This window comes from Neomonachus schauinslandi, chromosome 1 (genome assembly GCF_002201575.2).
Source record: "Neomonachus schauinslandi chromosome 1, ASM220157v2, whole genome shotgun sequence".
Lineage (NCBI taxonomy): Eukaryota > Metazoa > Chordata > Mammalia > Carnivora > Phocidae > Neomonachus > Neomonachus schauinslandi.
Window position 1 is genome coordinate 209277206 of NC_058403.1, and position 21842 is coordinate 209299047.

A 21842-nucleotide genomic window follows, 5' to 3' on the forward strand; every position below is an offset into this window, starting at 1 on the left:
TCAAGATTCAGAGTTAAGAGTATATTTAGTCAGGGAAGAAGTGTTTATTTTAGAGGACTATATAAGGGTTTAGGTGTGTGTCCGTCCCCCCCCCCTTAAGTAAAGGTTGTACCATATATTTAAAATCAGTGACTTAACCTTTTCCTTTTCTAAATCTTGTGGCTGAATCAGAAAATTGAGAGATGGAGATTATTTAAAAATAAAAAATTATACTTAGTATAGATTGGCAGGGAGGTAAAATAGTGATAACTCTTTTTAGAACTGAGAAAAAAAATTTTTTTAAGCAATTGAGGAAACTCCAGTTAAGGAAATTGACCCAGAGACTAGGGATGACCATCTAGACTCCAAGGCCCTATTTGCTTCCACAGTACTACCCTGGTAACCTCTCTAAACACAGTCATTGAAAGTGTTTTATTTAAACCACATTCTCTGGTTTGCAATGATTTGAGTGTTTGCTGTACTTTAAAAAGTGACTGTATACTTGATAAAAAGGATTTTTTGAGGCACATTAGATTGTGAGCTTAACTTTAGAGGGGGTTCTGGATTATTTAAATGCATGCTGCCAGCTCTTGACTTTCACTTTGCTCTTTGGTTTTATTCATGGCTAGGCAAAGAGATACTAGTCTGCAAAGAATAGGTTGTTTCTTTTTGGGGTTCTCAGATGGACTCTCCCATGATCATGTTTTACAGTCATGGAGTTGAAAGCTGAATCACTCCTTTGGGTAGTCTGTAATGAGTACAGTGCCTAGGCATCCTCAGCCACCACCCTGGTGGGCTTGTTTTAATCACTATGTAACGGTAGAAGGCTAGGAGTGAATCAGTCTCTCTCAAGAAAATTATTGGTACAGAAATATATCAGTGCGACAGTTATTGTGTGCCAAATCTTCTTTAAACCTGTAAGTGTGGATGGTAATATCCTTTTACAAAGGAAGGCGCTGAGGCCTAGCAAAGACCCTGGCGTTGTGGTTCAGACCTAGATGTGTGGTGCTTAGTCACCTGTAGTGCTGCTCCTTTGGATATTGTACTGGACATTTACCAAGCTGCTTTTTGTTAGGTTGTTTGTTGATTCTCACAGCATCCCTGTGGCCTACTCTGGATACAGGTTATGCTGGTTTTGCTGGTAAAGAAACAGAGGTAGAGAGCTTGAGTTGCAAGGATAGTTGACAGGTGGATCTGGAGCTAGAATAGTGCTATGAGTAGTGCTCTGTGCACTAAATATATTAGAGGAGCTCAGGCCCTAACATAAGGGATGATTCTCAAGGGGCTTGTGGGGGGAGGAGGAGTCTTCTCCCTCAGAGACGTGATCAGGATTTCAGGGTGTTGGAGTTGCCATTTCAAACTACACTCTGAAAAACTGAAAGTAATGAGGGTATTGAATGCTGTGAAGCGTAAGAGAGGGTAGGGATTCGGCAAATGGAGCAGTTTTTTGTGGAGCAGGCTCTGTCTTCTAGTTGTGGTGTTTAGGTACAGTATAATTCTCGTTTGGTGGAGCAGTGACATGAAAAATGATAATTCTCAAAGAATACAGTGAGTGAAACAGTTCCCAAGCCATATTAGACATACTTCATTTTCGTGACTCGGAAGTTACTTAGAGATATTTTAGGCTTGTTTTTTGACGTATCGTGAAATAGGTTGATAGAATGTTAGAAAAAATTTTTATTTATATTGGGTCTATTTAGACCGTAAGGTGGATGATTGGGTGCCAGAATAGACAGTGTTCATTGGCAACCTCAGCACTACCTGGGAATTGAGAGCCAGTTAGCAAGGAGAATATTTTTTTTTTTTTTAAAGATTTTATTTATTTATTTGACAGAGAGAGACACAGTGAGAGAGGGAATACAAGCAGGGGGAATGGGAGAGGGAGAAGCAGGCTTCCTGCGGAGCAGGGAGCCCGATGCGGGGCTCGATCCCAGGACCCTGGGATCATGACCTGAGCCGAAGGCAGACGCTTAACGACTGAGCCACCCAGGCGCCCCAGCAAGGAGAATATTTGTAAGACATTTAGCTGGCCTAAGTAGGTCTCTTACTGTGGTTTCCATTTCTTTGAAAGATTCCATATTTGATACTTTATGTTGGAGTTACAAGTAAGTTACTGGAGTTAGATTTGAAATTTAACAAACATAAGTAGGATATTGCATTATTGGCACAGTAAGCTGCACATATTAGAAATGTGCAGCATAAGTGTCAGTATTATGAATCCCTCACTAAGTCAAGGTAACAAATACGTCCATGACCCCCAGCAATTTTTTTCTCACCTCTGTAATCTTCTAAGTCCTCCCTTTCTCCACCCCCAGGCAACATTTCTGTCCAGGGGACATTTGGAAGTGTCTTGAAGATATTTTTGATTTTTACATTCAAGACTGAGGGATTGGGTTGCTGCTGAGATCTCTTGGGGAGAGGTCAGGGATGCATGTGGAAGCCCCACATAACAGCTTTTGTCCCAGAATGTCACTAGTGCTGAGGTTGAGAAACCCTGCTATGGATTAGTTTGCCAGATTAGATTTTATCAAATATAAAATTTTGTATGATGGAATCATACTGTATTGTAACCCTTTGGTTTCTTCGAGTGTTTCTTGTTGCATGTAGTTCATTACTTTTTGTTGCTGAGTACTATTTCAATTTATGGATCTACTACAGTTTGGTTTTTCATTTACCTGTTAGATAAATTTCCGGTTTTGGGACATTACAAATAGTGTTGCTGTGAACACTTAGGTACATATTTTTATATGGATATATGCTTTACTTTCTCTTGGAAAAGTATTGGCTGTGGACGATTGGGTCATATGGTAGATGTATGTTTAACATTTTTAATGTCTATAAATTTGGGGTATTTGGGATTAAGCAGTTTTGTCAAGTGTTTTCAAAATACAATCCATTTATAAAAACGTACTTCTAAAAGGTTTTTGAAGGTAAGTGTTTACAAATATCTTAGGGCTAGAGAAGACTACTCCCCTAATTTTATCCTGAAGATAAGTGAAAAAATGGGATTGGACATTTTAAAAATGAATTTTTCAGGATACCACTCTTAAAACTCTCACATTAGCTATACCTGAATATGTACCTTGAGTGAGATTTCTTTGAGGGTGGTCTACAATTCTTTTTTTTTTTTTTTAAAGATTTTATTTATTTATTTGACAGAGAGAGAGAGCGAGAGCAGGAACACAAGCAGGGGGAGTGGGAGAGGGAGAAGCAGGCCTCCCGCCGAGCAGGGAGCCCAATGTGGGACTCAATCCCGGGACTCCAGGATCATGACCTGAGCCGAAGGCAGACGCTTAACGACTGAGCCACCCAGGCGCCCTATGGTCTACAATTCTTTTAAGAAGCGTTGATGGTGTAGAGATTATTTAAGAAAAAATAAAATTTTAGAAGGGGGCCCTGGCTGGCTCAGTCGGTAGAGCATGTGATTTTTGATCTCAGGGTTGTGAGTTCAAGCCCCACGTTGGGCATAGAGATTACTTAAAAAAATAAAAAAAGGGTTGCTGGTGATCATTGGATTTATGAAAATGTCAATTTTTTAAAGTGACGAAATAGTTCTAAGCCCATTTACTTAGGATGAAACTTCTCAGAGAGTGGAAATGATTAGCCAGAGAAGGATTTGGGTAGAGTGCTGTGCTCACATCTTGGACATAATCCGTATGAGCTGCTTTCTTGATGGTGAGCCATGTGATGTGGATTAACCCCAAACCAAATACCCAGCTTCTGTGGTTCGACTGGGTAGCTAGCCTATTCTTAGCCATAATCATCTGCAGAATATGGGCTGGACACTTGTTACCTGCTTTGACTGTAATTAGTTATTTATACATTTTGTAACTAATAAGATGAGCTAAGCAGGTCTGTGAAGACACAGACTGGAACTATTACTGTGTCATGGACCTTGTGTCAGAATAATGTTTTTTAATGTAAATTATAGAGTGTGTGGGTTTCAAAAGAAACCAGTTATATTAAAATACGTTTCTATCCGCAGACCCTGTCTGGAGGTCCATGAATGGTGCTCTACATTTTATGAAGTTTTACTAACATTTGCCTTCTTAACTGCCAGGAGCAAGAGACACGTTGGCAAATACGCTGTTTGGCATACTGGTGTGGGACTTTCATATGGAGTAGACAGGTGGCCTCTGTGATGGTTGAGGGTTTCCTTTGAGATCTGCTTGTGGTGTGCAGCCAGCTTCTGGAGGATCTGTTATTAACTTGGGGTAGACAGTAGAATTCTAGGAATTTTGCGGATTAGAGTGGCTATACTCCATATCTGCTAGCCTCTGTGAAGGAAGTCTATTTATTGCCTGTTGGTATATTTGAAATCATGGAGGAAACTGCTTTTCTTACTTTTGCCGAGGAGGATACCTTCACTGGGTTACCACTTGGCACCTTGTGTTTGGATAGGAGGGACCAGCAGGGGAAAAAAAAGAAACAACTTTGGGGCTTCAAAAAGTTGCTAAAATTTCCAAGTGGAGTGGCTGGCTGACTCAGTTGGTAGAGCATGTGACTCTTGATCTCAGGGTCGTGAGGTAAAGCCCCACATTAGGTGTATAGCTTACTTAAAATATTTTTTAATTCCAAGTAAATATGTTACAAGAACAAAGTCCTGTAGCTGTCCTCTGGTATTTGAACCTTACATCTTCCACAGAAGGAAGACATATCCTAGAATAAATATCAGCCCTTTAATTAAATAAAGGTAGGTTTATAAATCATTAATACCATAATCTTGTTTTTTGCTTTTTGTTTTTTCCATTTTTGTCATGGATCACAAAGTCTCTGCTAGACTGTGTGGTTTGGGAGTTGCTGGATTTTCACTGGTGGGAAGCATAGGACTCGGTAAGCAGAAAGTGCGGGACACAGTACAGGAAGTAGAGGAACTTCCTGTCTGCCGGATCCCAGTTGTTCATGATCACCTCTCTCAGGTGTCTGCCTGTGGTCACAGGGGGCTGATATTTGATATATGAGTGGGCAGCTCATGGAGTAGTTTCACTTGGCCAATGCATGGCGTCCTGGCTTACACACCGGTCTGTTTCTCTTTGCTGTGGCCAAGGCTTCCAGCCTGATGTCTGGTTCTGTGCTTTTGGAAGTTTGCTTTTTTTCTGAAACTTATGTCCTAATCTAAGCCGAATTTGTATCTGTAGAGTTTAGAAATGAAGTGTTACAGTGTGGAGATGCCTGACACACAAAGGTAAAGAATATTACAGGAAAAGCCATGCCAAAAAAGCATTCACCCTTTGCTGAAGGTGGGATCTTTTCCTGTATTGTCTTTTACCTACCTGGGTTGCTCAGACTTCGGTTTTCCTAGGGTTGTATAGAAAATGGCTTTTTTCCGGTTTAAAAAAAAAAATTTTTTTTAATTGTGGTGAAATATATGTAAAATTTGTCATTTTAACCATTTTAAGTGTATAGTTCAGTGGCATTAAGTGCTATGTTGTGCATTATACCACTATCCATTTTCAGAACTTTATCATCCCAAACAGAAACTCGCATCCATGAAACAGTAACTCCCCATTGCCACCTCCCCCCAGCTTCTGGTAACCTCTCTTCTGTCTCTATGCCTGGCTTATTTTGCTTAGCATGATGTTTTCAGACTTCATCTGTGTTGCAGCATCTATCAGCATTTCATGCCTTTTATGGCTGAATAATATTCCATTGTATGGCTATACCACATTTTGTTTATTCCATTTCTGTTGGTGGACACTTGGGTTGTTCCACCTCTTGGCTATTATGAATAATGCTGCTATGTGGTGTACAAGTATCTGCTCCTTCCTTTCACTTCTTTTGGATCTGTACCCAGGAGTGGAATTGTTGGGTCATATGGTAATTACGTGTTTTAACTTTTTGAATGACTGCCAAAATTTTCTATAGTGGCTGCACCATTTTATATTCCTACTTAAAAAATTTTTTTTTCCCACACAACAAAAAGATAGTTTTCTTTATGAAGTTAAAGTTAATTGGGCCTACGTGCACCAGCTCATTTCTGTTCCATGAAGTCTTGCAAATCTTCTCTTTTCCTGTTTCTGGCGAAATTGAAGCACCTTGGGCAGGGAGTTGGCCTCTTGCTCCCATCTCTGTTAAAGCTCCTAGGAATGTATGAAGGCATAGGAGAGCACAGTTTCTTGGGAATGGCTTCTTGATAGGTGGGTTTTAAGGAGGGCACTACTGTACCTTTCTGTTCTACGAGCACTTAAGTTTGAATGTGTCAGATCAAAGTCAGTATTAGTCTTGTGTTAGATGTAACTGTGTGGAATTGTAAACCTGGCAAATCAAATACTGTCTTTCATATTGTGCTAACATATGGACCCTTTTTTTCCCTTCGAATTCAGTGAAGGAGAGCGACCTACTCAGAATGAGAAGAGGAAGGAGAAAAACATAAAAAGAGGAGGCAATCGCTTTGAGCCATATGCCAATCCAACTAAAAGATACAGAGCCTTCATTACAAACATACCTTTTGATGTGAAATGGCAGTCACTTAAAGACCTGGTTAAAGAAAAAGGTAATGGTACTGGTGGTCGAGTAGGGTAAGAAGGTTGATGTGTCATCTTTTCTGTGGCTAATTCCTTGGTTTTTTTTTTTGTCAGTGGAAGTTGATCTGGGTAGAGCATGTATTCTGTCCAGGCTTGAGAGTTAAGCCGCTTTACCCACCCTACTTTTTTGTGTGGTCATGCACCTGTGTGTCAAACAGGGTGGTTTGTATGGTCTTTTGGCCTGCAAATGATTTTACTGGCTTAATATGGTTAATAGGGCTTTGATTAAGCTCGAGGGGAGCCTCTTTGTGTTGAGGAAATTTTTTGATTTCTTCATACTAGGTGGGAGAGGTTTTTCCTTTTCTTTAAAAAATTTTTTTCAAGCTTTTTAATTCTGGAGGGAAGGTAGTTTGTTTAAATTTTGTGGATGTCTTCCTGGGATCAAAATTTGGTAGTTGGAACTTGTGCTGCTCAGATTCTAAATTCTAAAACATTAGCTTGTTATTTAAACTGTTAGGCTTTTTTCCCCCTGGGAAGAAACCGGGGTTAGATTGGCAATTGGAGAGCTCACAATAAGGCATCTGCTACGTAATGCTGTGCTTTCAGGCGCACTTCAGTGGCGCCCAGTGTCCAGATTCTGGCCTAGGGCAGGGGAAGCAACTGAAGCTCTGCTGCCACCAGGAGGTCCTAGGAGGTTGGTTGTCCCCATGGTCCTCTGCCTCACCCCCCTGTGCACACCATATGTATCCTCTTTCTTTCCACATTCTTGTTCTGTGCTTTTGTCTTCCTTTCTTTTCTGATTCTTGGCCCTGCTGGTGGCACTCAGGGCTAAAGAGATTGCTCAGCCCTGGTTTAGACAAAACTACTGATAGAGAACAATGTGTCTGATGCCTTGAGGTCTCCCCCAAGGGAAACCTAGAATCAAATTACCCTTAAATGGAGTCTCTTTGAAGGACTGAAAGGTATTGGTTTTCTGGAGCATTTATAATGAAAAGAGATTCAAGCTTGAATTGTCAAATGATCAACATTTCAGTGGCAGAGATGCCACTTGGAGAGGCCATTTTGGTATGTGTACTGGTGCTCCCAGCATTGGGTTTTGAAATTATGACTGGCCCACTGCCATCATTGTCCCATCACTTAATTTGACCATGACATGCCAGAAGCACTAGGCACCGTGAACTTCTCTGTACATTCATGTAGGCTGCTCCCATGTAGTAGTTCTCCAGATAACATGGATGGAAAAACGTTCGGTGTGAGATTTGTTTTCCTGCCTTGATCAGCCAAATCATTCCTGCCAATGCTCCTAGGGCAAGAGTGAAGTTTCTTCTTTTTGTCTGAAGGGCGTGTCACGTGGCATCCCAGATGCAGTGTTCTTGGTTTTTGGGACTGCTGCTTCAATACAAGCTTAGAATTTCTGTACAGTACAGTTGGGTCTCATTCGAATTAGTTTTTGGAATAACCCCCAAATTTGTGTTCTCGTGATTTGGTTGAACCGCTGAATTGATACTTCCATTGATAATAAGGTATAGTAGTTCCAAGAACCAGGAATGTGGCTTTGAAAACGCAATTGTTAGAATTTTGTAAGAGATTGCAGGCCAAATTATTTTTTTATTTTTAGGAGTGTGTGAACCAGTTTTGGGACATGATGGATAAAGTAGGTGACATTTTTACTGCTTTACCATTCAGTAATTCAGTTTTGGAAGCCTTAAAGCTGGTAGCAGCAGCAGCCATGACGTTTCTGGATGTAGAAGCAGTTCACCTCAATTTACTATTTTGCACTGTATAAGTGTGGGGCCAGCCTGGTGGTTTATTTGGATACTTCCAAACTGGTTCTCATATTCCCCTGGCATACTGCTACGAATGCCCTGGCTCAGCCCTTTCAGTGTATTTTTTTGGTGGTGTAATTTAGAATTACAGGTGTGCAGTAAATAAGTTATTTTAAACAAATCTTAAAATGTTCTTGTTTAGAGCTCCCCTGTATAGGTTAAATTAATTATTTTTCTGTTTAAATTACTTGTATTGTGGGTGAAAGGGTTTCATAAGAGGAAGATAATTTTTTTTTATGGTAATGCTTCTGTTCAGCATGTGAGTCTGAAGAAATTTACTGTTCACATATATAGGTCTCAAAAATGTTATTTTTATTATGAGGTTTAAAATTGCGTTTTTATTCATGTCTTGGTATACTGATAATATGTTTAGGTGGTTATTTGAAATCTGAAGTATTGACTTGAAACCTGTTGCGAGTAAGTTTTCGTTTTTTGAAGACTTGTTACTGCAGCTAGGGGCACTTAACACCCTAAAAGCATCAGTCTTGAGGTCACCTCCAGAGTGGGCCAACTGGAGACCTGGCTTATTACAACTCTGCCACTCTTTACTGGTCTGCATTTTAAGAGTTTTGTTGTTTCAGGAAACCAACGGAATAAGCTAGAATTAGTTGTCTTCAACTTAAAGGTCTGGAAAATGTCCTGTCACTGCCACACTGTCTAACTGCCGCCTCTCAGAAGTGGACTAGTAACTTTGAAGTGGCAAGACAGGAGCTTTTCTAAGGCTAATCATGCGTCCGATGCTTCAGGTACCCCTCCCTAATTCCTGATCTTTCCCCCCTTCTTGGCCACCAAGTGTATATACTCTGTCTTAAATTTGAGCATTTAGCAGCATTCTAGGAGATCCTGTTAATGATACATGTATTATGTGAATTGGTCACTTTGCTTTTTTCCCCTGGATGGGATCCCAAAGCTTGTTTGGTGCCCAGCTGTTTGGTGGCACTATCATGAAATCAGCATTGCTGAATTTAAAGAAAATGTATTGAGAGCTTTGCTTTATTCTGAGCCAGGCTGCCCCCCCCTTTTTTTTTGCTCCCCCCCACCAAGTTTGGGATGTGGATTAAACAGTTTTCACAGCCTGTAGAATCGTCTGGTGAACTTTCCCCTCTCTGCTGTAAGTGTCCTGATGGAACAAAGGAGAGGTTTCTGTTGTCCTTTTGATCATGCTGATTTTTTAACGGCGATAGTACATGGAACAAAATGGATTCTATGAACACCAAAGAGTTGCTGAATTGAAAAAAAAAAAAAATTGAGAGCCAGTGTAATAGGAGATCAGAATCGGAGATTATCACATAAGTTCGCAGATGCTTTCACAGTCTCACAACCTACCTGATTTTCATCACTGGGGACAGATTGGGATCACATGAACAGTGTTTTGACCATAAGGACTGGGTGAAAAAGGTGACCTTGGGAATTTTAAACTTAAATAGCGTTGTGCTACATTACTGCGAAGTCCTTTGTGGATGAAGAAAGCTCGTTATTGGGCTGCTTGTTCTCCTGGCCTAACCAGGGAGTTGGCACCATTGAGGTGGGGCATTTGTAAAGAGACAGGCCTGAGCTGAACCTGCAGTGAGTAAACATGGAGCACAGTTTGAGGAATAAAAGAACGTCAGTGATGGAGTTTACTCTCAATCAATCCGAAGTTTACCAACAGTCAGTTTAACTTGTGTAAGCAAAGATTTCTTTAAGCACTTAATCTTATGTCTTCATTTAATGGATCGCTTTTTTTTTTTTTAAGATATATTTATTTTGAGAGAGTGCGCTCGCTGGGGCAGAGGCAGTGGGAGAGAGAATTTCAAGTGGACTACACATGCTGAGTGTGGAATACTAATGTGGGGCCTGGTCCCACGACCCTGAGATCATGACCTGAGCTAAAATCAAGAGTTGGATAGATACTTAACCGTCTGGAGCCACCCAGGTGCTCCTGATGGATTGTTTTAAGTAAATTTCAAATTCCAGCTGACTGAAAACTGAGGCCCGGAGGGCAAGCGTAGTCCAAGAGAGTCTCCGTTGGCTCTTGAACACAACCTACATTGTGGGTTTTATGGAGCCAAACTTTATTTTCAGTTTAAGTAAAAATCCATATCCAGTCTATTTGTTCCTTCGTATTTTCCTTTTTTGGGGAAATTCAGCCTGCTTTTTGTGAAGACCTGTTACGCTAATGCATTTGTGTCTTTGGGCAAATTGGGTTGAACCCTGACAGTGTAGCCTGCCTTCACTTTATGTTTGCCAGTTTTTGGTTCAGTTAGAGAAGGTAGTGATCTCTCGCTCTTTTTTTTTTTTTTTTTTTTTTTTTAAGATTTTTTAAATTTATTTGAGAGAAAGTACAGAGGGAGAGTGTGAGGAAGGAGCAGGCTCCCTGCTGAGCAGAGACCCCCCTCCCCCCCGATGCAGGACTCGATCCCGGGACCCTGGGATCATGACCTGAGCCAAAGGCAGATGCTTACCCGACTGAGCCACCCAGGTTCCCCGAGAAGTAGTGATCTGTTGCTGTGGAAGTAGGAGCAAGAATGGGCTCAATAATTTTCTAACTCGTCCATAAATCAAGTTGTCCTTCTGTAGAATAATTATTTTGCCAGGTTTCAAGTTGTCTGTATATTAAAGGCACAAGCTTTCCAAATTAAAATATGCATCTGTTCTCTGTAAGAGTGGCCACCTGAGGGGTGAGTGTGTTTGATAACATGCCTGCTCTTTGGAGCCTTCCCCTTCCACCCTCGCCTTTAAATTACAGGCCTTTTCACATATGAATTCTCTTCAGTGAAGCTTTGGCCTCTGTCGTCCCCCCCCCCCCCCCCCCCCTTTTTGGTCCATTTCAAAGTAAATGAGAATACAGACAGAAGTATTGTTTGTGATAAAAAAAAAATACGTGCAGCTGTGCCTGACTTCTTTTTGGGTTGCTTGTTCATTCTGCTTATCCTCTTGATGTGTTTTATGCTTGAGGCAATGTTTATCATGTAAAAGTTGGTTAAAGGTGATTTGTTGAAGCATTTTAAAATAAAGGTAGGTGAAAACATTGGGCATTAGATGTTTCAGTCTTAGTTTTTTCATTTAGATGTTCTGATATTTAAAGCTGCAGTAGAATTTCCTAGCACCTCCTTTTGGGATTCCCTGGGATCCCATCCATGTTCAGGAAGGGAGAGGAGCAGCAGTGTTTTCCATCAATAACCTGCGAGTTCCATTTGGGCAAGACTGTTGCAGCTGCCAATTTATTAACTCTGCCTCTCAGTCCTAACTCATCTGCTCTGGTTGATTTGGTCTTTTAACTTCATTTCTTTGGATGTGACCAGACTATGCATAGGTGGCAAATTTTACCTTCAGTGTTTTGTTGCTAGTTGTACTGACTACACTAAACGGATCTTTGTTTTAATATTGTAGAACTAAAAGAGAGGTGGTCTACTATTATCTTCCTATAGGGAAGTATGAACTAGCACCTCTTGCAGATCCTGTAATCCTGATTTGCTTACATCTTTGAATTGATGTGGAATCTCAGGGTAGAGGTTGGGAATGTATGAGGGATGTGGTTTATTATTGATGCTCCCTTGGGAACAACACTACTCATGCTAGAGCCACAGCGGCTGCCTAACCTCTGGCTAAACTGATAGGATGGAGGGTTTTTTAAATGTAATTTTTTTGTTTTTACTAAACAACTATATCATTTGGGGAAAAACAAAAAGGGATATTTTAAGCAAAGTTTTGATGCTTAAGGATTGAAGTTGGATGTGTGCCATCACTAGAATGTTTACATGGAAAAAGTCCTAAATTTTAAACCTAGCTTTTTGGAAAAAAAGTTTGGTTTGGACTTGCTTGGTTTCTGGGTTGCAATGACAGCTTTTTGATAAAGTGTCTTTATGGACACAGACTAGAAACTTACTAAATGCAACAGTATTTGAATTCCAACAACATAGTTGCAGTTGTCTTGAGTTAGATATTGTGATTTATTTTTAAGGTTACTAGATGGTAGTTAAAGCTTGTAGAAAATAAATTTGAGGTCTCTTCACTGTCTTGACACTATCTGGCATTTTTATCAAAGTGGAGATAAGGCTGTTGGTCCTCAAATGGCTGCTGCTGTTGAAATGAATGGCTTTTTAAAAACATGGCCTCAGGAATGGCCACACCTTTTTTGGAATTGCTTTACTTTTGTAAGGGTAAAATAAAGCCAAATTGTTTGACTGTACCTTGGCTGTGATCATTTTCAGTTTGCCCCACTGGAGTGCATGCTCCAAAAGTTAAATTATACCAGTCCCTATTTCTTCATTTCTTTGCACTGATTCTCTCGCCTTCCTGTTTTGTGCAAAGTGCTGGTTTGGTTCTCTTTAACATTCCAAGAAAAGACAAGGGGAGGTGACTTTGAACACGTGGCCTTCTTGTTGTCAACTGCTATGCAAATACATTACTAATAAGTTTGCCCTTCAAATCGTTAATTTTTATTTTAAAAAGTTATTTTATCTTCTATTTAAATCTTTCTTTGCTATTATTTTAAAATCCTTATAATTTGAATATCCTTTGAGCAAAGGCATTAGCATAGGCAGGACTTGTTGAGGCCAGTAAGAGGTTTACTTGTACCCTTGTACTGTTAAACCAAACTTGATCACAGAATTGGAGAAGGCTTTACTATCATAAAAATAATCCTTTAAAAAAAAAAAAGGATATTCCTGAGGACAAAAGCACTTTGACTGGAGAGCCTGCTTAAGAGATTGTTTTCTCCAATTTTAAATTTCTGTTCTCCTTGTGCCATCTTCAAGTTCAGCAGCCATTTTGGTGGTTGTCTTCCTGATGGGTTCTAACATCTGGTCATGGTGGTCATGAATTGGCAATCCAAACCTTGAGGAAAATCTGCGGAATCTTTTGAAATGCTTTGTTTTCTGTCCCCCTTTGTGTAGTTCAGAATCACGTGAGTCTTCTGAGCTTGTTTAGTTGCAAACTGAGCTCTCAATTTTTCATTTATCTGTGTCTTTCAATGGGAAGGTTGAGAAAGCAGGAAGAATAAAGCTTGGCTTAATTCACTGAAGAGAATCCAGATGCTCTGGTTTATGATCGGATACTCGAACATCCTACTTCTGACAATTCTGGAGCCTAGTGCCATGTGCAGGACCAGCTACAGATTTTGTGGGGCCCTGTGCAAAATGAAAACAGGAGGCCTCTTGTTAAAATATTAAGAATTTCAAGATTAACATCAGAGCATTAAACTAAGCGCGCGGCCCTCCTGAGTGCAGGGCCTTGTGTGATTGCGCAGGTTGCACCTATGTGGCCGGCCACACCGTGTGTGTGCCTTTGAGCATATACACTCTTGCACGTCCTTGTACTTAGCATTTGAGCTCAGTTCAGTGGCATTGCAGCTTGTGCGCTGTTTACCTGCTTTCACCTGTGAGAGTGTATTGTGTAAAACTGTTTGCCTCCCTTCCCCAAAAAAGTGAAGCACGCAGACTTCTTTCCTATAGATTTGGATTGCCTCTAGTCATGAGTGAGTATTCCAGACAGGGAAATTGATATGGAAATCTGTGGAAATAGTTTGTTTGTGGTGGGAGGAAAATCAAGGACATAATTGTTAACGAGTCTCACCTACTTTTACTGCACACCTGTAATGCCTAGTTTTGGTGGTTTAGAGAATATGGAGTGTTTCTGGGCTTTCTTATAAGGCAGAGGCTCCATACAAGGTTGCTGATGATTGTTCTAAATTCCCATTGTTTTCTTGGCTTTTCTCCCTTGGTTTATGTGTCGTCTGGAAACTGATTTGTAGTTGGTGAGGTAACATACGTGGAGCTCTTAATGGACGCTGAAGGAAAGTCAAGGGTAAGTGTCTGAGAGAATTTCTTCTGTGGATTTACTACTTGAAAAATGTAACTGTATGGTGGCGTGGAATCGAATGAAATCAGGAAGGCAGTGAGTGCTCATGTTACAGTAGCTATGTTTGATTTTGCCAAACATTTGAGTGGGGTGGGAGGGGATTTGCAAACGGGAGTCCCGCTTTTCCAAATGGCTGGCCAAAGAGCTTTTTGGTATTCTGTTTGGATGCCCAATTTGGATAACTGGGGACCAATAGCAGCATTGTCTCTTTGTTAACAGAGGAATTGGCTGTGTGTGAATTATGCATGGAATTTTAGCGGTGGTATATTAATGTAAAACGTGTGTTCTTGTCTAGAAAATGTTACTCTTGGTCGTTTGCTGAATTTGAAAGTTGTGTGAACCAAAGATTCCGCAAAGTTGCCTTTGTGCCAGTAAATTGTAAAACAAATATTAAAACCTGAACGTTTAAAATTGGCCTAGTTTAAAGAGAAAATAAATTATTTTGTTGTGCAATAGAATGGCTTAGAATAATCAAAGGATGAGCTTTAATTTATGGAAGGGATGGATTTAGGAGGAGTATGATAAGGAATTGACTTGAGTACAGAGAGAAGCAGATCTAAAGTTTGTGTGATTTCTTGGAGAACCTGAATTTAGGTCTGCTTATTATAACTTCAGTAACTATAGTGCAATGCTGGTAATGCGCAGGCAGAGGAGATAATAAGGAGCCCAGCTTTTAATAAGGAAGGCTAGGCAAGACATTCCTGTGAGCTTCCCCTTAGAAGGGTTAATTTAAAAACTAACTTTGTTACATAAATCATATTTGTAATTTATATAACTGTCATTGATATTTACTATGTTTTTCTTTTCTTTTTTCCCCCCTTTCCTTGCTCTTCTGACTGGTCTGTGGCTTCCTTCAAAGGGATGTGCGTAAGTATTGTCTAGTTACTTATTGGCAATTGAGCCTTCTAAATTGTAGGACTGGTTTCACTCATCTCCTTTTGACTCTTCATAGCGTTGTTGAATTCAAGATGGAAGAAAGCATGAAAAAAGCTGCCGAAGTTCTAAACAAGCATAGTCTGAGTGGAAGACCACTGAAAGTCAAAGAAGTAAGCTCTTGAAACAATGTGGATACCATTTATAATTGTCGAGTTGTCCCTGTTTGGAATTAGGAAAAGACAGATATAGTCCTTGGCTACATTTTACGGAGCAGACCAACCTGTTGTTTTTAATGAAGAGGGTCGGTCACAGGCTTCAGTAGTCACTTCTGTAAGAACTTTGGAATAGTGGCTGAGCACATCCTGAGCAACTGCTGACTGCCTTCCTAACATCTGTGATTTGTCTTAGAGCAGCCTGCCTTGTTTTTTTCAGGGGTACTCAGACCGAGCCCATGGGGTGTGCGTGTGCGCATGTGTGTTAAGGGAATCTACGCCTACAGTCTTACCCATCCTGAACCCTATTCTTAGCCCACCTTTTTTCTTTTATAAAGTGAATTTATCATTAATCTACTTTCAGATCTAATCCAAACCAGATATCTTTTCTCCCCTGAGGAAGAGGGAAGTTTTTGTTGATTAGACTTCTCCCTGACTTATTTTGACTTCTTAGAGGAAGATCAATATATTCAGAACTCAGAGAGGAGAGCATGGTAGGGTTTAAGGTTTCTGTGTGTTGAAGAGACACATGAAAGGGCAAAGAGTTCAAGACTAGTGTCAATGCCAGAGTTTCACAAACCTCTCCAGACCTTAACACGAGTCAAACGCCTGAATAACGTGAAGGACCGGAGTACCTCGGTGATCTAGAACTGCGTTTTCAAACTTTCGGAAAAAATCACTGATGGGGTTATCAGAAATTACAAAACCCCATTGAAAATTAGTGAGATTCAACTATACCAAGCCTGTGAAGATCTTATTTCCGTCTGGAAGTGTTCTATGTTATATCAACTAATTCTGTCATCAACCCCCACCCTCCTTTTTTTTTTTAGTTGAGAGCTAAATTTTACGCTGTTTCTTTCTTCCTCATTCCTTTGGCTGGAATTCTTCCTAGCCTGATGGTTGAGTTCATTTGAATTTCTTGTTATAGATTTCGAGACATGCTTTCCAAACAACCTCTCAATCTCTGGAGTTTTGGGAATATCACTTTTTGTGAGATCATGGTTTTAGTTGTCACTGGGTCAGTTAAATGTAACACTTCTGTGCTTGTTTTAGGATCCTGATGGTGAACATGCCAGGAGAGCAATGCAAAAGGTGATGGCTACGACCGGTGGGATGGGTATGGGACCAGGTGGCCCAGGAATGATTAATATCCCACCCAGTATCCTAAATAATCCTAACATCCCAAATGAGATTATCCATGCATTACAGGCTGGAAGACTTGGAAGCACAGTATTTGTAGCAAATGTAAGTAAACGGAAACATTGTCTAAAGTAGAAAATCATAACTTTATGAAATAGTCTTGTTAATATGTCATAAAAGTAATTCTGATGTTTGAGAAGAAAAAACTTTAATTACCCTCCATCTTGTTGTGTCTGGGATGAAAGATAATACCCTTGTCATTTGCAAGGGGAGATATTTTTAAAGGAAAGTGAGTTGGGGAGGATGATGGTAAACCAAGGAACAAAAAGTTTTGCTTTTTTTTAAATGTTCACAAAGAAAGCATTAATTTGAAATGTATGAGGTGACTTAACCTGTTCTTTCAGAGAAAAGAATGAATAGCAGTTAAGGCCAGGCTTTGTAATCCTATCTGAAAAATTCTACTGCAGGTGATAAATTTTTGTGACATATTTATTTATTTATATTTTATTTATTTGCAAGAGCATGATTGGGGGAGGGGAGGGACAGAAAAGCAGACTCCCCGCTGAGCAGAGAGCCTTACGAGGGCCTCTCAGATCCCAGGATTCTGAGACCATGACCTGAGTGGAAGGCAGATGCTTAACTGACTGAGCCACTGAGGCACCCCTATTTATTTATTTATATTTATTATATATTATTATTTTTTTAGATTTATTTATTTATTTATTTTTATTTATTTATTTATTTATTTTTTAAAAGATTTTATTTATTTGCGAGAGAGAATGAGAGACAGAGAGCATGAGAGGGGGGAGGGTCAGAGGGAGAAGCACACTCCCTGCCGAGCAGGGAGCCCAATGCGGGACTCGATCCCGGGACTCCAGGACCATGACCTGAGCCGAAGGCAGTCGCTTAACCAACTGAGCCACCCAGGCGCCCCCCCCCCCTTTTTTTTAAGATTTTATTTATTTATTTGACAGAGAATGAGAGACAGAGAGCACGGGAGGGAGGAGGGTCAGAGGGAGAGGCAGACTCCCTGCCGAGCAGGGAGCCAGATGCGGGACTCAATCCCGGGACTCCAGGATCATGACCTGAGCCGAAGGCAGTTGCTTAACCAACTGAGCCACCCAGGCGCCCCTAGATTTTTATTTTTATTAACTACACTCTACACCCAGCATGGGGCTTGAACTCACGACCCCAAGATTAAGAGCTGCATGCTCTGTTGACTGAGCCTGCTGGGTGCCTAGTACAATAAAAATAACCTGACGTTATTTTTAAATGTTTGTTTCCAACCAAAGCATATTGCACTCATATAGTGAAAATGTTTTTTCTAAAGGTGTCTGCATTGAGATTTTTCTCTACTTTTTCTTGATTAGCTGGATTATAAAGTTGGCTGGAAGAAACTGAAGGAAGTTTTTAGTATGGCTGGTGTGGTGGTCCGAGCAGACATTCTTGAGGATAAAGATGGAAAAAGTCGTGGAATAGGCACTGTTACTTTTGAACAGTCCATTGAAGCTGTGCAAGCTATATGTATCCTTTTATCAGAATTCAACTCTTGGTGAACAATTTGGCCTAAATGTTGTATTAATAATACAGGTTTTTTGGGGGAAGTGGTAATTTTGTGTGTTAATATTTCCTAAGTGACTGGAGGGAATGCGTTATTGTGGAGTTTAAAAGTTGGTTCTCTGTGATGGAATTGATTCAGTACTGCATAGAGAGAGAAGAGGCACACGCCCATGCGTGGTCTTTTCCAGCCTTCTCTCTCAGAGAAGTTTGGTCTGAAGGGAGAAGTCTGTAAAGAATGTGCTTCTGGAGAGAAAATCCATTGTTATTTCATATATAATCTTTGGCCCTATTTCTCCAGTGGGTTGACCTCATTCTAGAAGAAGCACTTCTCTCTGACCGTAGAGTAATATCTTTGTAGTCACAGTGGAGAATGCCACACATGAACACGGTGACTAAACTCAGATAAGGCTGTTACTGTGTCTCTTATGCAGAAAACATAGTACTTCAAAAAATGGTGGGATACCTGGCCCAATGGACTCCTACAGAAAACTCATGCCAGTACTTAGGAGGATGGTCTGGTGAGAAGTTAGGGTTATACGAAGCTCTACACTTGAGGAATAAGCTGGCATTTACTCCCCTGCCTACCCTTGAGTTCTATTTATTGTTGCTTTTATGCTTATTGTAGAAACAAATATTTTAAAAGTATAATGAAAAATCAAAATGGTTCATAAGTTCACTAGGGGCCCTGGTAGTAGTTGGAGTATTTTTCTTCTGTATTTCTCTCCTGCTGTGCGTGTTTTTAGAATTGCAAGAAATAACCTTAATTGTAATATCAGCTATGTTTAATGGTCAACTGCTATTTGATAGACCAATGCACGTGAAAATGGTAAGTTAATAGGATCTTTTTCTGCATAATATATTCAAATAAGTCTAGCAAAAACATAGGATTATTAAAAGTATACTTTCAATAGGCACTCTATTATATTTATGGATCAGTCTACATTAAATGGGGTGCAGTATGTTGAGCAAATTTATGACAGAAACAACTTTTTGCTCACATGTGCAGCTCTTCAGATATTTATCCTTTACGCAGTTGCCTCTTTTTGGCATGGTCTGGTGGTCAGTTGAGTATCCTGCTTTAAGCAAATGATCAGTTTCAGATGGTTATATACATGGGTTTCCACTTTTCATAGTATCGCATTAGAACATTTAGCCAGTGTCATATCTGTTGTGAACATACGAAGTCTGATTCAGACAGCCTTTAAACTTCTTCTGAAGCACTTCAGTGATGAACTTTAGCCCTGCTGTGGCTCTGCCATGGGTAATAATGAATTAATACAAGCATGACTAACATGCTGAGGACAATCTAGGTAGGGCTCAAATTCACAAAGAAAATAAAAAAGGAACTGTAAAAGGGGGTATCATAGTTACCTTAAACATTCAGTTTGTTTTTTTGAGTAGATAATTGCTTAAGTGACTTAAAAGTCAAAAAGCATGAAAAAGATACAGTGTGAGAGTCTTGCCCTTACTTCATATCCAGGTCCCATTCATTCCCCATAGCAACATGGATGTATATTTTTATCCTTCCCTCCTTTACACAAAAGGTATTTCTCCGTAATTTTTTTTTACACTTGTGTGTTATTCCATGGCATAGGTGGGTCGTAATTTTCTAGCCAGTCCTCTGTTGGGAGTTGTTTCTATCTTTTGCTGTTGCAAAGCTGTGCTTCAAGGAAAGAATACTGAGATTTAGTCACTTTCTTTTTCAGGATGAAAGGGCCTTACCAAAGGGAGATTTTTTTCCTCCTGAGCGTCCACAGCAACTTCCCCGTAAGTATTCTCAATTTGGCTTAGGTTTTGAATTTGATCAATACTAACCAGAACAGGACACCTGGGTGGCTCATTCGCTTAAGCCTTGCTTTCGGCTCAGGTCATGATCCCAGGGTCCTGGGATCGAGCCCCGCATCGGGCTCCCTGCTCATTGGGGAGCCTGCTTCTCCCTCTCTTCCCTGCTTGTGCTCTCTTTCACTCTCTCTCAAATAAATAAAATCTTAAAAAAAAAAAAAAAATCTAACCAGAAAACTACACTTACCCTTGAGCTTGTGCCATGTTATTCTGCAGTTCCCTTGATCGTTCTTAAGGGAAAGCTTCAGAAAGGGTTTGGTTTTTGTTTGTTTTTCTATAGATTTTTCAGGGTGAAAAATGAACAGAGATTCACAACTTAGGAGAGGTTGTTAGGATTACTTTGTGGTAAGGCAGACTACATCCTAGAGGATGTAGTTGGGCGTTTTGAAAGTATCCTGTGGAAGGAAGAACCAGAAACTGCAAAGGAAATTAAAACCAGGTTGCACTTGGGTTCAGAAGAGATTGGTTAGTACTGTATGGCCCAACAGTGCCACTCTTAGGTATACCGCAAAGACCTGAAAACAACGTCCACGGAGAAACTTACATACGGATGTTCCTAGTAGCATGATTTCAGTTGATAAATGAATAAATGTGGTAAATTTATAGAATGGGGTATTACACATATAAAGGGACGAAGTACTGATAACTGCCACAGCATGGATGAACCTTGATTCCATCTGTAGGTAATGTCCAGAGTAGGTGAATCCCATAGACAGAAAGTAGATTAGTGGTTGCCTGGGGAGAGGGGTAAGTGGAGAATTGTTCTTGAGGTGATGACAGTGTTTCGGAATTAGATGGTGGAGATAGTTGTAATGCAACTCAAACTAAGCTAAAACTCGTGAACTATACACTTTGAATGCATCTTATGGTATATGAAGTACAACAGGGAAGGCTAAGTGACTGGTCACCTCACAGATGGAAATGGTGCATATCAGTGAAGCCCTAGGCACATTTTCTGGCAAGTGCACAGGGCTGAGTGAAGCCTGAGCATAGGCAGCGGTGAGAGTGAAGGCTTCTAGCAGCGGGAGGGCGGGGAGTCAGAAGGAAGACTGGGGGTTGAGTGGCAGGAGAGGAGGGCTTGCTTGTGCTATGTTGGGAGAACTGTCTACCAGGTGGGGCAGTTGGGGAGGATCTGTTCGGAGGACCAGGGACTGTCTCTGCTCTGGAGAGGGACTCAGGCCTAAGGCCCATTAGATTGAATTGAATGGGAGCCTAGACTAGAACAGAAACAAATGCCTTTGTGGTTTAATATTATGAAAGCATAATGGAGGCAGGTTTTGAGGGGAGGTCAGTGGCTTCAAGAGTAGAAGATGGCTTATCTGTTGAAAATAAACATTTTTTAGAGAAGAACCACATTTCTTTGTCCTAGTCAATGTGGCCACTTGGCAGTGATCACTCAGGATCAGGGCGATGGCTCTTGTTGACTTTTGTGCGTAGAGGAGGTGGGACGAGGGCTATTTGGGAGCCTTTGCTGGCACACACTAGGCCCTAGGGATCCCATTATCCATGACTTTTGGTCTCCTAGCACATTTCAGAGACTGCTTTGGGGAGTAAGTAACCTTGGTGATCTCTTGCTGTTGTTTCTGTCAATTTAAAACACAGGGCTGTTAAATAGATAAAATATTTGGGAACTGGTATCAGGGTTTGTTGTTGTTGTTGTTGTTTTTAATGAGCTTCGTTTCCATTTAAAAATGTCTCACCCGGTCGTGGTTTAAACCTCAGACCAGGGTCACTCAGAGCATCACAGGTGTCTTACACTATCAGGTTTTGTTGGCTGTTTTGAGACTAGTCTGTATTCTTACATCCCTGCTTGTTTGTGGAGCATGGAGTTGAGAGTGGACTGGGTATTGATCCACAGGTTAGGAAGATTTCTGGGCAGAAGATACACTAGGTTCACTGTTAGGAAAATGGCCCACAGTGGAGTCACAGAATAGTGTATGCCCAGTGTGTTAATTGGTTGTTTTATGGCATTGTTTTTTCTTGGGGAAAGTCCTTTGGGCTACCAGGTTGGGAGGTGGAGGTTGGGCATATTTGCGCTGCTGGACACCCAATGTCCTTCATTGCCTATTTTATATTATTTTATTTTATTTATTTATTTATTT

General features: G+C 40.5%; 1 protein-coding gene and 1 non-coding gene across 6 annotated transcripts in view; both read left to right on the top strand.

Moving 5' to 3' along the window:
• Window positions 1-21842, top strand: part of HNRNPM (heterogeneous nuclear ribonucleoprotein M) — a 40757-nt gene that overhangs the window by 2657 nt on the left and 16258 nt on the right. For 3 of the 5 annotated variants that reach the window (XM_021705575.2, XM_021705576.2, XM_021705578.2), the window contains exons 2-9: window positions 6303-6472; window positions 14004-14056; window positions 14970-14977; window positions 15063-15156; window positions 16252-16443; window positions 17709-17862; window positions 18675-18724; window positions 19605-19665. In XM_021705575.2, coding sequence (XP_021561250.2) covers window positions 6303-6472; window positions 14004-14056; window positions 14970-14977; window positions 15063-15156; window positions 16252-16443; window positions 17709-17862; window positions 18675-18724; window positions 19605-19665 — 782 coding nt within the window. The remainder of the gene's footprint in view (window positions 1-6302; window positions 6473-14003; window positions 14057-14969; window positions 14978-15062; window positions 15157-16251; window positions 16444-17708; window positions 17863-18674; window positions 18725-19604; window positions 19666-21842) is intronic. The other 2 variants (XM_021705577.2, XM_021705579.1) reach the window with 1 other exon arrangement.
• Window positions 3373-3446, top strand: TRNAK-UUU. Its single transcript has one exon. It is a non-coding gene; the product is annotated as a tRNA-Lys (tRNA).